Here is a 16,710-nt window from a genome sequence, read left to right as displayed (position 1 = left end):
AGCACCAATCACTGACCGAAAAGCGCGCGAAGCAGGTAAATTTTCAAATAACCCAACACAGCTGTTCTTCCGATACAATATAATTTTTTTATTGCAATAACAATCGACGGTTAATGATTCAATCATAAAATTAATAAAAAAAGACAACGACACAATTTAGTGGAAAAATGCTTTTTCAATGACAATAATAATAATAATAATAATAATAATAATGTATTGATATTACACCTAGGCTATTGATCTTGTTGCGCAACGTGGTCCTTGTGATTAGTCGGATTATACGGCTCCTCGTCTAAATACTGTGCTCCCTGGTCGTACTGTGGGTTCTCGCTAAACTGTTGCTCGCTAAAGTATTCCGGATACTGGTTCGGATCGCACTCGTCGTACTGGCTATAATTTAATTTATTCGTGTAGTCGTCCCCGTGGTTGTCTGCAGGCTGCTCGGAGAACTTTTGGCGATTCGGGTCCTGGTGCTCGGCGATCGGTTGCTCAGCCGTAGCGTCGCCGGTGTCCGTAAGTTCCGCGGCTTTTGACTGATGGGCTTTGAGGTCTGAATCGCAGTGGACGTTGTTGCCACTGTCGAGCTCCTGTTGCTTCGACGGCGATGTTGTTTTGTCGAGTTCTCCTGCAATGGTTTTTTTTTTCTTTTTCGTTACATCAAGTTTTTTACACCCGGGATCGACGTACCTGCGAGAGACTCCTTGAATTTACTCGATAATAATTTTATGTTGTCTTGTAGAGAGGCCATTTCTTTCCTAAAAAAAAAAAATCAGTAGATTCTCTCGTACTCGTGTGTGTTGTCAGAGGTGCAATCATTTTTTTGAGTAATACAAAACTCCAACAGTAGTCAATAAAAAATGAGCTTTACAAGCCAAAAGTAGAAAGAAAAAAAAAAAAAAAAAAAAAAAACACATACACTACGGACTATGACGAATGTTTATAACTAATAAGATAAAAGATACTATACTACGGATGTAGGTACGTGTAATATAGCCACCTTGGCGTCGGGGGGTTCCGATAGTGAGGACTTCCTTTTCGGAATAACTTTAACTTTGAGATCGACCTTGACACGGCGTTTCTTAAGAGCGGAAGGCAGTGCGCTCGTGTCATTTGCATCGTCATTAACTTGATGGTCGGTGACCCCCCCTGGTAATTAATTATACAAAATAGGCTTATGGAGAAAAAAAAAAAAATCAAGATTGTGTGCTATCGTCTACGTACGTATGCAGGGTGCTTGTGTGCGTTTATTTTCCATTATATGGATACACGTAGGCGAGTATACAAGAGCATTCATACACTGCAGGTTAGCGATTTAAAAAAAATTTTTTTATTTTACAACTACGGTGGAGTGCAACTATCAAGTTAAAACGTTGTTTTATGAAAAGAGGAAAATGAAAGAAAAAAAACAATGGGGATGTAGGTAGAGTACTTGTGTTTCTGGTCGTTAACTTCCAAGCGCTGTGTGAGAGATTGGCACTCCGTCGTGAGGCGCGAGACGAGCGAGGCCTGTTTGTTCAATGACTCCTCGAGACTGGCGACCGTTTTCGCTGGGGGAAACAACAAGCCAGTTTCGAGACAGCAAATGATAAACTCGTTAATCGATCGATTATTGACTAAAATTTCTTTTTTTTGTTTTTTCTCACTCTGGCACATGCTAGGCATAGTGTCAGTATATTAAAACATACGCCGATGTCTCACACGCGTGAATACGTATATAATATACACTTTCAAAAGCTCAAGCAGTTGTTTGAAACTCTCAGACAATATACCTAACACAGGCCACATTGACACATGTATTAAACTGACAATTGCTACAATGAACGTGTCCGACGAATGATTAATTGCACATTGCGCTATTGGATATTGTTCATCTCCGCCTCACCTTGCCGATTCTCCAGGTCGAAAATCAGCGAGGCGAGCTCTTTGTCCTTGATGTCCCGGTCTGCTTTAGGATTCCCCGGCTGGCCTCCCACTCGAGTCTCCCCCATCAGTTTGTTCATATTGATCTGAGCAATAAACAACAAGACCTCGACAATCGTATGGACGAGCAACGCGTGAAAAGGAAAAAAAAAAAAAAGAGAGCATTTATGTATACCTCCTTTTCCAGAGCCGCGATCTCGTCGCCGAGCCGAAGATTCTCGCGACGGGCGTGCACGAGGTCGGCGTCGGCCCTCTCCAGTCGCATCTTGTACGAGTTGATTTCCGCCTGGAGCCTAGCCTGCTCCTGCCGAGCCTGCCTCTCGGCCCTCTCGGCGGCCAACTTCACCGCGGCCACTTCCTCCTGGGACGCGTCCTTCTGAGCTATGGCCTCGTTCAGCTCCTCTTGCATTTTTGCTAAACACACCCACGCACGCCACCATGACCCAATGACCATGTTGCCTATGTACATGTATAGATTTATATACTCACAAGCCTTGAGCTGCATCTCCTTCTTGAGGTCGTCGAGGTAGGCCCGCTGCTGGCCGAGTTCGCGCCTGAGATCGGCAATCTCCCGGCGTTGCTTCTCGGCTTCCAGGTGCGACTTGCTCGCCGCCTCCCAGTGGCTCGCCAGGTCCGCGGACAGCTGTTCCATCTGCTGGCTGAACCTCCTCTCGACCTGCTGCTTCTCCTCGGCTATCCTGCGATTCGTCTCCTGCAGGGTCTCCCTTAGCTTGTCCTGCCTGCGCTCCAGCTCCTCCCTCAACCGTCTGACCTCCGCCTCGGCCTGGGCCTTCTCGTACTCGGCCTGCTGGGCCAGCTCGGCCGCCCGTTTGTTCCTCGACTCGACCTCGGCGTCCCGACTCCGCGACTTGCCGAGCTCGCGCTGCAACTCCTCCAGCCTCGTCTCGAGGTCGCGCCTCTCCCGGGAGGCGCGCTCGAGCTCCGCCAGCTGCTGCTGGGGCTGATGGCTGTCCTGGCGCAACTCGGCGAGGCGCTCGATGCTCGCTTGGCTCTCCTCCCGCGCCTTGCGCAACTCCAGCCGAGCTTGGGTCAACTGGGCCTCCAGTTCGGCGATGCGCGACTCGAACACGATACTCGGCCCCTCCAGGGGCTTCGAGACGGTCTTGCGCACCACCGCGGCCGATCGCTCGGCTCCCTCCACCACCGGCTGCTCCGGCCAATCGTCCATCAGGACGGTCTTCATCAGCCCGCTCTTGTACTTGTCCTGCAGGGCCGCGTTCTCCGCCACCACCTTTGACCCACCAATCAATCATCATCGACAATACATCATGTGTTCCTTCAAAGGAACCATCATGGAATACCATATACACCGACCTCCTTGACTTTCTCGAGTAGGCCCTTCAGCTCGTCCTTGCAGTACTGGGACTCGCGCTCGAGCTGCTCGATGTACTCCTCCTGGCGCTCGATGAAGGACAACAACTCGGTGGGCGGTGGCGCGGCTGCCTGCAGGGACTTGTCGTTCGGCGCTGCCGGGATGATCCCACCGAGCCGGGGCCCGTGCAGGTACTTGCTCGGCGGGTCTCTCTTCGAGGCTTCGCTCGCCAAGCTCTGCACGTCCGCGTCCTCGTCGTTGTACTCCTCGGCGTTGGTGTCCGACCTGTACGGTCTCTTGCCCGTGTACAGAGGCTGCAGAGTTCTATATTTGTATGGGAGACAACGTGCAATCAACGCGCTTGCATTATTATTTTAGGATGAGATTTTGGTTTATCGTTTATCGACGTACGAAATGATGGTCCTGGGCGCGTACGACTCTGCGAGGAAGTACTTGAGCTTGGACACTGCCTCGCGGTACGCCAGCTCCGTGTGGTTCGGGTACTTCTTTCTCATCGCGTCCATTTTGTATGCGCTACTAGTTTTTCTGAAAATTCGTGCGAAAAGTCATCGCGAATTTGAATATCGTTTAGATGATACCGATGGCGTTCAAACGAATATTGCAATTGAGTCGCGTTGGAGAGCGCGTTATATACGTCTATAGCAATGCCAAAGGGGGCCGGGGAAATTGATCGGGGCTTTTTGAATTTTATTACATATTTGTGGAAAGACGCAAAAGTTAGGTCGATATCGGGGTACTTTGCATACATCACGTCAACTGTATAGGAATGCTTGTGTGTTTGGGACGAAAATTATACATATATGTATTTACGCTCTTGTAGCGTTTAACAGAGTTAAATTTAGCAAATAAATATTGAATACTAGAAATAACGTGCGGGTACTATGTATATAGATCCTGAAAATTACTTTTTTTTCTTTTTATGATCAAATATGTATCAGGTGTAAAAAATTAAAAAATGTTTAGAAGCTGTCGCGCGCCAAGAGGACTATATACATTATTATTGGAAAGTAAAAAATCGGCTTCGGTCATCCGCGCGATTTCGTAAAAGCTCTGGACTAATCGTAAAATTAATAAAAATCAATACTCTTTTTTTTTTTCGAGAGAGAGAGAGAGTGAGAGAAAAAGGTACGTTTTCTGAATCATCGCCGCGTCCGGTGACTCACACGGTCGGCTTTATTAAATATTAATAAACCTCGGCCGCTTCGAGCGCATGCACGAGACTTTACGAGATCCCTCTTTTTTTTTTTTTTTTTTTACTTTCCCAACCTGTATACAAATGTGCAAAATTTGCGTTATTTCACGTGTAAAATTACAACAAAAGAAAGCAAAGCAAAAAATGCGTCGTACAACATAATATGTAAAAAATACAATGTGCCGTTTGAACGAAAAGTGCTTTGGGTGTGCCATTTAATGATTATTGACCAAGTGAATCACGATCGATGATACAAGTATCTGCAGTGATTGGCAATTACCGCGTCTTCATGCGGCCGCAGCAAGCCGGCGTGAAGAAAAGCGCCGAGGAGTTGTCGCGTCCAGCAGCAGCGCAGTAGGATCCACCGCTGCAGTAGGTGTATCGGCGACAATAACCGTGGCCGCAAAGAGCCGACGGCACCGAGTTACGATGATACCTCCCGGTGTTGGGGACGAGGCAGTGACGATAGCTGCGAACGACGTAGGGAGCGGCAGTCAAGTGGCGATGGCACAAGCCCGAATAAGAAGAACGGGACCCCGAGGCCGTCACCGTCGTCGGTAGCATGATATCGCGAGGTGTTCCTTCCTCCACCCCCTTATATGTATATATAAATATACTCCCTTTCCCTCTTTAGTACCTATGCATATATACGTATGTATACAGGGGGTAGATTGTGGCGACGACGACACGGCACGTTATACCTGCACGCGCTCTCTTGGCTATCTGGGGGCTTGATAAAAAAAAAAAAAAAAAAAAAAACGTATCTATATATACGTGCCATATGCGGTCGTCGGTTTCCAAGGGGGCGGCTCCTACGCGATATACGGCCGATAATACTTACAAGTGTGTATATGTATATATGCCAGCTATAGCACACCGCGGGGTACATGAGGAAAATCGATGGATACGTGTGTGTGCGGCCAAGTCGCGTGCGCCCGACTTTGCAAGCACATCCTGTCACGCTACAATATATATTATAATCCTTGTATACCTGTATGTATATGTACCCCCGCGAGCTTCGCCGGTGCAAGCCGAACTTTGTGCCAGCTTTTCGGGCGTCTTCTACTTTTCTTTTATTTTACTCTCTTTGGCAATTACGCTCGTCGGCTTTAATGGCTATACTCCGTCTCCTCCCTCCGGAACGAACTCGCGCGCTACTTCGGCAGTTTGCGGGTATAATTTTACGCTCGCGCAAGATTACATTCAGCGGTTTTTTCTTCTTTTTTTATTTTTTATTTTTTAAGAAAATACATTTATATACGTGTTTTTTTTTGTTTGTAAAATTCATCAACAAATGCGCATGTGTTTCATATAAAAAGTAGTTCTTATCGATACAGGAGATTCATCGCGGGCATTCGTAGCTTTAAAAAGTCTTATTTTCTTGTACGCGTGTTGTTTAGCACCAGAGTTTTTGCTTGAACATCTGCAGCGTGTAATAATAATACTTTGTTTTTTTTTGTTTTTTTTTTGTTTTTTTTTTTCTTGGTACATTAGGCAGTAGTCGAGCCATCTTCATTTTCTTCGTCCCGCGTTGTGCTGAAATTGTTGTAATTCATCGCGCTATCGTTGCTTCGGTTGCATATATTTCTGCTGAGTGTCATCACAAGTCCCACCAAAGCTGCTCCGCCGCAAACGAACGTCAAAACTCCCTTGTAGTAATCGGTACAAATTACGACGCATTTGCTGGAAAAAGAATAAAGAACTTACATCTCATTATTCGTTGCACTACAAGTAGGGTAATTGGCAAAGATAAATCATTGTTTTCGCGACTCTTAGTTTTTATCGCCTAGTTTCACGACACGAGACCTACAACATGATAGGTAATACACCTCAATGTGTGCATACAAATAGTCGAATTGAAACGCGATCGTCTACGTGGTAGTGTACATATATATTTTGTATTTAAATAGGCCAAGTATATCTTGACATCGAGAAAAGTTTTGGTTTAAAATTATGATCTCATATCGTCGCACGAAGAAACTTTTCGCGTCAATGTAAATCAAACAATAGCAAGTAATAAATGAAAATTCCACTTACAAGTATTGGATGATCATGACGGCGATACCGTTGGAAAGTTTATCGGTGAAGCTCATAACGCCGTAAACGAACGCTCCGTTTTCCGTACTGATGCCTATGTAATCGGCTGTTACGGCAAGACTCGTGACGAGCATCATTGAACCACCGGAACCTGCGCGTGAATTTACATTTTAAAAGTTTTCGTTTCATAGGTGTTAAATTCAAATGAGGTGGGTGCAACATTTCTTTACCTATCAACAACGAGGTCGGATAAATGTAGAGTTTCGAAAAATTGTCACCCTTGCCAAACCATATGAATACACAAGCGCTTATCCCCATTGTTGCGCCGATGAGGTAGGACAACTTTCTTCCTAGTTTTTTATTTAAATAATTGATGGTTAAAGAAGCTTTGAAGCTACTTAAATACATCACCAAAGGTATAACGGCCAAAGCCGTTGCCGGCATATTCAGACTCTCGTGTAAATAGAGGGGAATGTAGGTTTGTGTCAGATTAACAAACAATCGAGTGGGCATGTATATGAATGCTAATCTATACAACTCAGGATCTTTGAATATGGAGAAGGGTGATTTTAATTCTCTTGGCGATTGCTGTGGAGTACCATCTGTTGGGACAAAAAATTTCTATCATTTCTCTTTTACGATAAAAAATGAAATTCTCTCACCTTGTGAGTCTCGTGAATTAAGTTCTTTAACTAATACGTGGAAAATAAAGGTTGCCAACAATCCAATGGACATTCCGATTAATACTATTTGTTGAAATTTATATGCATCTTTTGGCCCGATTTTTTCCATTGGATCCTCACTTGTGATGTGCAGTACCGCCCACGTGACGGAAAAAACAAGGACGTTTGAAATAACGGTAAACGAATATCTAAAAATTAAGGTTCAACTGATTTAGTTTCAGTTTTATTTTTTTCTATAAATGTTGATGGAAAATTTTACTCATTGAATAATACCTAATTGCTGTGAGAGCTGTGCGTTCATGATCGGATGGAGTAAGATCAGGTATCAGTGACAAGTGGGAAATCTGTACCGAAGCCCAACCAAATTGAAATATTACCACAAAAGCTCCATAGTAAATAAGTTTTGCCCACCAGTGGGATGTATCACAGTTGATGCATTCGGAAAATATAAATGGGAATGTTCCCAGTACACAAATTGTGCCTATGTACATACCGATTAAAAATTAATTTCCATGCTCGGTATGATAAAAACATTTATTAAAAAGTTTGTTGACCTACCAAATAAATGCCAAGTTTTCCTTTTACCATATCGACACAGCCAATAATTATCATCCTTATCTGAGTGATAGCCAACAAAGGGAGTAGCCAGAGCATCTGCAATCTGTCCAACAAGTAACACTAGGCCTGCTGCTGCAGGTTCAAATCCAAGTACCAGATGAAAATATACTAATAAATATGTAAACCACATAGAAGCACAAACATCATTTAGAACGTGGCCAACTCCATAGGCAAACTTGGTTTTTAAAGGAACTCTGTGTTGTTCTCTTAATTGGTTTTCATTTAATTCTTCTATTATACTACTCATTTTTGGATCTGTTTATTTTATTTAAGTACCCTTACAATATCTACTATTATAATAGAGTTGTCAGTGCATTACTTAGTAAAATATCATTATATTGAGAAATAAAATTATAAAAATACAACTAACCTTTTATAAAATCTCCTGAAAACTGTTTAAAAATATATCATAAAATCTATAATATGAGCTGTCAAACAATTATTAAGTGGTATAAAATTTTTGTACACATTCCAAAGTATGAGACTGTGAGCAACATTTTTTTCAAACGTTAGCAGCTGTACTTTTACTCTCTTCAGACACCATCAATGCTTTGACATACTGATCACTGTAACTCATTTCTGTATCTATATATACGAATACGTGTAGACTACACACATTGTATCAAATATCACGTGCTCTTGAATAAGAGGCTCGAGCTCGACTATCTGTATTAATCCCGATTCTTTACTTTCTTTTTTTCTTTCATTTTCATTTTTTGACATTTTATATTTTTTATACAGTATAATATTTTACGCATTCTTGACCACTACTTTGGACATTCACATGCGATTTTTTTTATTTGAGATTATTATAAGAACAAGCATGCAAAGATGTTAATAAATAGGCTTAAGTTTATGTTTAAAATTCATTTATTAATTTCTTACCACTCACAAAAATTAAACGCTTATTATTGTACATTTTTTTAAGAGTTAAATCATAGTATGATTACGCTGGGAATGCAATAGTTAATATTAAGATTCTTTTTTCAACAAATCAAATAAACAGTTTACTTGGTAATATACGCTTATTTACATAAATGTTATATTATTAACAGATACGAAGTACAACTGTTGTAACAAAAAATACGACATGCATTTAAAATCAAGTTTTTGACTTCCTTTTATGAGAAAGCACTAAAATACCAACTTAACTGGTATTTGGTTTATAATGAACTTCATTGAGCTTTTTTACATTTCTTCTTTCTTTAAAAAAACAACAACAACGGGGTACAAACTTTAGGCTTAGACACTCAAGGATGATCTTGAGTTGAGGTAAAACTGATGACCAGAGAACAGTAATGTTATAACATATATACAAGCTGCGATCCAGCAATTGTGTGCATTGGCTTTGAAGCTGCTGTCGGCTGCAGCGTAGAAACTAGCAACACTGTCTATGTCTTCGCCCTCCAGGTTGAGATCTTCAATGAGTGCCACACTCCTAAACGAGAAGAATAGGCCCATCAGCAGCTACAATAAATGTAAATAAGATTAGTAAACCTTTGTTGTGACCTCAAGGATCTACAGCAATGATCTTTTTCATAGACAAATATTATCAACCATAAGAAGCATAAAAGGTAAAAGAAAAAAACAATTACAAGTTGGATGATGCCCCAGACAGAAATAACGAGACCGCACAGGGCATACTTTGGGCCGCAGACCTTCATTCTTTTTTTTGGAGCAACACTAATTAACTCGCGATCGAAGAAACGAGGCTGGAAGCTCCTTCAATTTTTTATAAACTGACGATCTATACTCTTAGAAAGCACACAAAACTTTGCAGAGGACTAAAACGCCCAGAAGATGAGACGAAAGAGCGGATGACCAGGTCATATGATTATACATACACTACACACACACACACACTGTTTAGTTTCGTCGATGAGTTCGCAACTTCACTCGACTCGGCGATCGTTCGTCTGCTCTGTGGCCTGAAGTAAGCGTCGTGCAGTCATCAACTCAAATCAAATTCCGCCCGTTCTGTTCTTTTCTTTTTTTTTGTTGCACCGCCTACGTCATCAAATACCTATATATGTAGAGTACCCACTACAATAATACAGTGCAGTGTCCACACCCTGCTGCACAATCTCTGAACTCAAAACATCAACGGCGGCCACGGTTCTCCCCCGCCGCCGCTCAACAAAAGACACAAAAGTTTTGCTGCTGCAGTGGTTGCGAGAGAGAGAGAGAGAGAGGGATAATATAAAGAGAGAGAGTTGCGTTTTCGAGTTGGGTTACTTGGGTTGCGTGATTCATTTTAATGTATACCAACTTGATGTTTCCTGCCGTTGCGTTGCCAGCCTTGTTGAATCATACATGCAGCAGTAACACAGAGAATCATGGTTGACCGACTGGGTTAGTGCGAGCCCTTTTTTCCCTTACAATTTATTTAATTTTAACCTTTGCTTTTGTTGTTTATTGTTATTACGTTATCATTAACGGCTAGTTGCGCTCGTCTGACGTACAGTTTGATAAGAAAATACGCCCGTTATGGGCTCGGAACGCCGCGAGTGACACACAACTGTCGCGCCTGAGAGATGGGGCGAGATAGAGAGAGAGAGAGTGACAACTTTTGGGCCTGATGCCTTTTATTTTGACAACTTTTCGTTTAGACTGTATAGATAACAACAATTGTTGCGACCTGACTACGCGCAATATTGTCTGCTCTATCTCTCCTTAATTAGGCTGCGTTATTTTTGTCATTTTGTAGCCTTTGAATAAGTACTTGTTAATGGGTTTGACTGGTGCAACAATAATTAATTATGTATTTTTTAACCGTTTGCAGTAAACAGCGAAGCAAATGCTAGGCGGATCGCGATGGTGGAGAGCTGCTTTGGCAGTTCGGGACAGGTATGTTGTCGCGCATTGTGTGCTTTGATGATTATTTGTAATCGTACATCTCACTGATGCCACGATTTGTCAACGATTTTTGTGATTTTTGCAGCCACTGGCTGTTTCCGGAAGGGTGCTAGTGGGTGAAGGAGTTTTGACAAAAATGTGCAGGAAAAAGCCAAAGCCCCGGCAATTTTTTCTCTTCAACGATATTTTTGTCTATGGAAACATAATTATAAACAAAAAGAAGGTCAGTGTCACAATTATCCCGATGTTTCTTCAGATGAATATTATTGTGATGAAAGCGTTATTTCGAAATGTACAATATTTTTGGATTTTAGTACAACAAACAGCACATCATCCCACTTGAGGAAGTTAAACTTGAGTCATTAACCGATGAAGGACGTAAGTTTATTAATACTCACTTTCCAATCACAGTGATAACGTTTTTTTTTACGACCTATTTTTCTAATCTTGCAGAATACAGAAACGGATGGCTGATAAAGACCGTCACCAAATCTTTTGCTGTTTATGCAGCCACTGCAACAGAGAAACAGGAATGGATGGCACACATCACCAAATGTATTGAAGATCTGCTGAGAAAAAGTGAGGCGAAAGTTCTCAGTGTATATCATTGGTAATAAATTATATCGTATTTTCTATTGTATTTTTGCGTTTTTCTAGGTGGTAAAAAACCAGTTGAAAATCATGCTGCTGTTTGGGTACCAGACAATGAAGCTACAACTTGCATGTGTTGTCACAAAACACAATTTACAGTTTTAATTAGAAGGGTAATTTTACCATCTCTTTTAATAGTAACTTATACAGTTGAAAAAATTCAACTTTTGTTATTTTGTTTTAGCATCACTGTAGACAGTGCGGTGCAGTCGTGTGTGGTCCGTGCAGCAATAAAAAATTGATTTTAGCCACACCCGGTAAAAGAAAGGCTGTAAGAGTTTGTTTACAGTGCTTTGATAAAGCAAGCAAAGTTAAAACAAGACCACTGTCAGATGAAAACAAAGAACAGCGCAACTCGGCAGACAGTTCTGGTGGTGACAGCTCAGGTGATGACGATGACACTGCCAAGAAGGAGGAAAACCACGATGAGGTATGTAACTTGTTATCAGTATGCAGATGTTGAATTCGTGATTTTGTTCCGAATTAAAGATTATCTCTACTTTCTTTCCTTTTCAGCCGAAATTCTACTCCTACTCAAATATGGCTCAATGAATTTTGAGTGAGAAAAAAAAAACTTTTTATTGAAAGAATCTTGACAATCACCATGAAACTCAAAATTGAGATCTTGATAAAATATTGACGATTGAAATTTTTAAACCTGTCGTCTGTTAAAATTTTGAAAAAAAATAACTGTATTAAAAGATATTTATTTTAAGCAACCATGTTTGTACAGATTTGCGTATGTCATTGAAGGACAGTGATGCAAATAAGGCCGTACGTTTTGAAGAATTTTTGATCCAAGCGATTTATAAGAAAAATATGCTTTGTACCTAATTTTAAGATTGCCAATCTGTGCCTTCATAAAGTAGATGTATGTATGCTTAATATGTACACAATCTGATTTATTGCTACTTTTTCGTTGGCCAAGGCATGAGAATTATTTATGTTTAATATTCTCTACATTTATTATAATTACATCCAAAGATCAAAACGATATTTTGATTTTCAAATTTGAGTATTCTATTGAGAATTTTTTAATTTGCTAAGTAAACTTTGGTCATCTGTTAACTCAATATACTACAATTTTTTTTACTAAAGTTTAAGAACAATCACAAAAAAGTTTTATTAGTTTAATAATTTGTGTAATTATAAAACGAAGAAATGGTATATATTTCGGTTTATATACGTTAAAAATATATTTTACAATCTGGGAGCACTTGTAACTTTTGTATATTTAATGCATTCGATTTATGACTATATGATACATTATAACGTTTAATATAACACATGCAAAAATAAGCATACATTTTATTAAGATTATTTGTTTCTCTCAAATACTGCACAAGTAAGCTGCTGTAAGAGATAGATCAATTAAACAACGATGGACTTTTACTCCAATGTTGGCCCGCGTTCAAGTTCTTGTCTTGACTGACACCAATATTAATGTAATAACTATCTGTAAGTGCTTTAATAACCACACTTTGTAATTTGGTCGCCTATTAGCTGGTGCTAATGTAAAGAGATGAAAAAGAAAAGTATAACCAACACTAAGATTAAAAATATACACAATAATTTATTTTACATCTCACCATTTGATATTTATATATTGAAGACAAGTTTTAACGAGTTACAATTTTCTAAGTTTTGTTTTCTAGTGCTATCAAACTGCAAGTTAATATTCAGGAGCAAAACTATTTTGTAAAATACAATCTGGTGTAGTAATATAAATATTACATTTTTGAATCATAATTAACTTGTGGGACATGTATTTTAATAAATTTTGAATAAGATTTTCTAATTGTCTATTATAATTTATTTATAAAAGAAGATTAAAATGGTTGCTATTATTCAGATCAATTTTACTTTGTTTGAATATAGAGTGAAAAATAGGAATGACCTAATACTAAAAATAGTTAGCTCAATTTAGTTCATTCACAAGAACATTACAAATAATAAAAATAAAATACAGTGTGTTGCAATGTTATGCAACAAAGTCCAGAGGTCTGTTAAAACCACCTTTTCTGTTCATATACTGTCTGTACTTTCGCTTCAAAATCACATGAACAGCACCAACGTCGTTGCCATCAACTTTTTTGCCCTTGGTGGTGTCAAAACCGCAAAAACCCATCGTCCTCATCATTTGCTGCTCTTCTACTGTCTTTCCTTGCAGATCAGCCTCTGTTTGTAACAAACCACACATGAATGAATGAGCTCTTAAAGTGTCAAATAAATATTTATAAAATTAAAACACAGACCTGTGATGATGGGACGCTCATTACGCTTGACCTTAGACCTGACAGGTTTTTCTCTAGACCTGGACCTACTGTATCTGCCATGCCTATCGCGATCCCTATGTCTATCTAAATCTCTATCCCTTGATCTTGCTCTATCTCTCTCAGGAGACCTGAACAATAAAATAATCAATATACATATGCAGCTTTTCTTGATCTTAGTTATATTTTAAAAAATTATTTCACCTCCGATCCCGACGTTCTCTGGATCTCCTTCTTCGACGCTCCCGATCTCGTTCTCGGGATCTGTCACGAGATCTATCGCGTCTTCGACTAGGCGAAGGTGAACGACTTCTTCCCATTACTATTATTTACACAAACCAAACTACTTACCTCGATTACAGGCTCTTAATTATTTTAAATTACTATAACCTAAGTCAACAGTCTACACGTACAGACGTACACAATCCATATTTTTGTTTACCTTCTCTCGTTGACGAGTCTCGTTAGTACAGGTTGACGCTAGCGCCGCCCGACCATACGGCGTTACAACGAACAACGTGACAACGACGTATACAGTTTAATTCGTTGAGCGGGAAATTCAAATATTCAATTCCCATTGGCTAATTCCATTACATAACCTCTTTTATTGGTAAATTTCATACTTCCCGCTCAACAGTAAGCTAGTCCGAGGGTTCCAATAGTTCCTACAAATACACTGGACAGAGAAAATCAGAAAAGGAAAAAGGACTGTGGACTGGTAGTGTTTTTCTCTCTCTCTGGCGAATCGGCAATCGGCACATGGTTGTGAGTTGTGTCAAGAGGTTACGTTATAATAAAAACAATGCTGTAAATAATTCATAGATACACCAAGTATTATTTTTATTTTTTGTGAAATTGTAAGTGGACAAAATTCAACTTGTTTAGTTTATTTCATAGTTTCTTAGTTATACAATGTATAATTAATTAAATATTTATGTTTTCCATCGTTTTAGACAAAAAGAGTTTATTGTACACAAAACCATGGATTTACGCGAGTGCCTTAAGGAATATATTCCTGATGACATTCTGCAACGGACAAAAAAGTTGTATGACAAAGCTTACAAGGCACGATCTTTTACTTGTAAAAAGTCACAAGCACTGCCAGAGCTAATTATCGATGGTTTAGACACTGAGCAGATATGGCAACAAATTGAGCTCGAAAACAGCGAGGTGCTTGGCAAAGAAAGTTTGGAAAACATATCCAAATTACTAGCGAGTTCAAAATGGAATTTTTTATCTGATGATAGAGCTCAACAGTCTGAAAATTCCAATGGTGAGAAGGAAAAGGAAGAAGGCAAGGATGAAGGAAAAAATAATTTAGAAACACGGGGACATCAGTCTGAAGAGTCAGAGGACGATACTGTTAGTGACAATGGCAAGAGAAAAGCGAAACAAACATCTCATAGCTCAAAGAAAAAAAGAAAAACAGAAGTAGACGACAAATTTTTCAGTTTGTCACAAATGACGGACTACCTGACAAAAATGGAAAAAATGGAAACAAGTGGAAAAAAGTCAAAAAAGCCAGTCAATTCTGATGAGGATGATGATGACGATGATATGTCTATTGATTTGTTTAATGACATACCAGAAGAAGATGACAAAAGTGGAAGCGATGACGAAATTAAAACTGGGAAATCAGTCAAGTACAATGACTTTTTTGATAGTCCTGAAAGTGAAAATGGGGAAATGGAGGCCAGTGATCACGATAAACAAGATGATGATGATGAAGAAGAAGACAATGATAATTATGATGAAAATGACAATGATAGTGAGCATGAATTTGATAACAAAGATGACAGTGATAATGTAGGTGATGAGAAAGAACAGACCCAGGCAACGCAGAAAAAAGTGAAGTTCAATCTCTTAAGTAATTCAGATGATTCTGATTCAGAAAAAGAAGTTGATAGTCAAGAAAGTAAAATTGAAAATAAATCTTCCTTTGAATCTAGAAAAGAAAGGTTGACAAAGAAAATTGAACAACTAGAACAAGAAGCAATAGCTGAAAAACCATGGCAATTAAAAGGAGAGACCACTGCCAACACTAGACCGAAAAATTCTCTTTTAGAAGAATTTGTAGAATTTGATACAGGGTTAAGACCAGCGCCTATTATGACAGAAAAGACAACTATGAAATTAGAAGACATAATCAGGTCGAGGATAAAGGATAAAGCTTGGGATGATGTTGAAAAGAAAGTCAAGCCTGTTGAAACACCATTGGAGTACAAAAAAAAATTAGTCATGAATCAAGAGAAGAGTAAAGAAAGTTTAGCACAAATTTATGAAAATGAGTACATCAAGCAGAGAGAAGCTTTGACTGGAGAGGAAAAAGATGAGGAAAACAAAGAAGAACCACCAGAGCATATTGAAATTAGAGAAAAAATGCATTCTCTTTTCAGAAAACTCGATGCTTTGTCCAACTTTCATTACACTCCTAAACTCGTAAATAATCATACTGTACACTTCTTTAAACAATTTACTATTTTTTGTGACATTTTTTTCTTTTCTTTCAGGCTAAGCCAGAAATTAAAATTGTTAGCAATATACCTGCAATCAATATGGAGGAAGTGGCTCCTATAGGAACAAGTGATGCTACATTACTTGCACCCGAAGAAATTAAAGGTAAATATCTAAATTTTTACCCTCTGCTAAATTTTGACATTATTTCTTATCAATTTTTTTTTTTTTTTTCATCAAGGTAAACCGAAAGGTGATTTGTTGGGTAAATCAGAAAGGAGTAAAACAGATAAAAAGCGAGAAAGGCGCAAAAAGAAGCTTAAGCAACACAATCGTGCTGTGTATCAAAGTAAGAAAGGAGAAAACGATCAGAAAAAGAACAAAAAGAAGTCGAAAGTTGATGAACCCAAGATAACGGGTCGCAATATTTTAAACACAGGTACTTCAGACCAGCAAGCCATTAAATCCTCAACGGCATTCTTTACTAAATTACAAAACGAAGTTACTACGGGTACAAAAGAAAGTACGGGTATGAAACACAAGAAAAAAGCTACTGTTCGTTAGTTCCAAATCTTTTACAGTTGAAAAAAAAAAAAAATGTTATGTAATATTGTTTTTTTACTGTATAGTTGTACTTCACACGATTTAGTGAGTAAAATAAATGCGATTTGT

The 16,710-nt window shown here is 39.3% G+C and overlaps 6 protein-coding genes across 7 annotated transcripts; 2 read left to right on the top strand and 4 right to left on the bottom strand.

Annotated features, from left to right (window-relative positions):
• Nucleotides 1-195: 195 nt before the first annotated feature.
• On the bottom strand, nt 196-5,030 carry LOC106639620 (uncharacterized). The gene is made up of 9 exons (XM_089588848.1): nt 4,747-5,030; nt 3,661-3,799; nt 3,256-3,567; nt 2,410-3,172; nt 2,096-2,334; nt 1,883-2,006; nt 1,430-1,547; nt 688-755; nt 196-625 (listed from the first exon to the last, which is right to left on the bottom strand). The coding sequence occupies exons 1-9, from the start codon at nt 5,028-5,030 to the stop codon at nt 234-236; spliced, it is 2,439 nt and encodes an 812-aa protein (XP_089444974.1). The 3' UTR covers nt 196-233.
• Nucleotides 5,031-5,749: 719 nt separating this feature from the next.
• LOC106646487 (major facilitator superfamily domain-containing protein 12) lies at nt 5,750-8,343 on the bottom strand. The gene is made up of 7 exons (XM_089588695.1): nt 8,175-8,343; nt 7,745-8,094; nt 7,460-7,667; nt 7,166-7,374; nt 6,734-7,105; nt 6,504-6,654; nt 5,750-6,149 (listed from the first exon to the last, which is right to left on the bottom strand). The coding sequence occupies exons 2-7, from the start codon at nt 8,049-8,051 to the stop codon at nt 5,957-5,959; spliced, it is 1,440 nt and encodes a 479-aa protein (XP_089444821.1). The 5' UTR covers nt 8,052-8,094; nt 8,175-8,343; the 3' UTR covers nt 5,750-5,956.
• A 313-nt stretch (nt 8,344-8,656) lies between these two features.
• RNASEK (Ribonuclease kappa) lies at nt 8,657-9,939 on the bottom strand. The gene is made up of 2 exons (XM_014353358.3): nt 9,400-9,939; nt 8,657-9,271 (listed from the first exon to the last, which is right to left on the bottom strand). The coding sequence occupies exons 1-2, from the start codon at nt 9,466-9,468 to the stop codon at nt 9,047-9,049; spliced, it is 294 nt and encodes a 97-aa protein (XP_014208844.1). The 5' UTR covers nt 9,469-9,939; the 3' UTR covers nt 8,657-9,046.
• Nucleotides 9,830-13,106, top strand: rush (pleckstrin homology and FYVE domain containing family member rush hour). 2 transcript variants are annotated; one of them, XM_014353334.3, is made up of 8 exons: nt 9,830-10,156; nt 10,587-10,651; nt 10,746-10,883; nt 10,975-11,038; nt 11,114-11,239; nt 11,318-11,424; nt 11,496-11,741; nt 11,828-13,106. In XM_014353334.3, exons 1-8 carry the CDS (start codon nt 10,141-10,143, stop codon nt 11,861-11,863), a joined length of 798 nt encoding a protein of 265 aa, XP_014208820.1. In that variant the 5' UTR covers nt 9,830-10,140; the 3' UTR covers nt 11,864-13,106. The 2 variants fall into 2 exon arrangements, with proteins under 2 accessions (XP_014208820.1, XP_089445163.1); XM_089589037.1 differs by lacking the exon at nt 9,830-10,156 and adding an exon at nt 10,299-10,460.
• On the bottom strand, nt 12,524-14,035 carry ytr (U4/U6.U5 small nuclear ribonucleoprotein 27 kDa protein yantar). Its single transcript, XM_014353347.2, has 3 exons — nt 13,789-14,035; nt 13,567-13,715; nt 12,524-13,489 (listed from the first exon to the last, which is right to left on the bottom strand). The coding sequence occupies exons 1-3, from the start codon at nt 13,902-13,904 to the stop codon at nt 13,293-13,295; spliced, it is 462 nt and encodes a 153-aa protein (XP_014208833.1). The 5' UTR covers nt 13,905-14,035; the 3' UTR covers nt 12,524-13,292.
• Nucleotides 14,036-14,334: 299 nt separating this feature from the next.
• LOC106638132 (U3 small nucleolar ribonucleoprotein MPP10) lies at nt 14,335-16,710 on the top strand. Its single transcript, XM_014351186.2, has 4 exons — nt 14,335-14,441; nt 14,538-16,023; nt 16,095-16,203; nt 16,280-16,710. The coding sequence occupies exons 2-4, from the start codon at nt 14,566-14,568 to the stop codon at nt 16,600-16,602; spliced, it is 1,890 nt and encodes a 629-aa protein (XP_014206672.2). The 5' UTR covers nt 14,335-14,441; nt 14,538-14,565; the 3' UTR covers nt 16,603-16,710.

Source organism: Copidosoma floridanum, unplaced genomic scaffold (genome assembly GCF_036245765.1).
Source record: "Copidosoma floridanum isolate Cflo_tuat_1 unplaced genomic scaffold, Cflo_Japanese_pri ptg000007l, whole genome shotgun sequence".
NCBI classification, from domain to species: domain Eukaryota; kingdom Metazoa; phylum Arthropoda; class Insecta; order Hymenoptera; family Encyrtidae; genus Copidosoma; species Copidosoma floridanum.
This window is presented reverse-complemented; position numbering and strand designations above follow the sequence as displayed.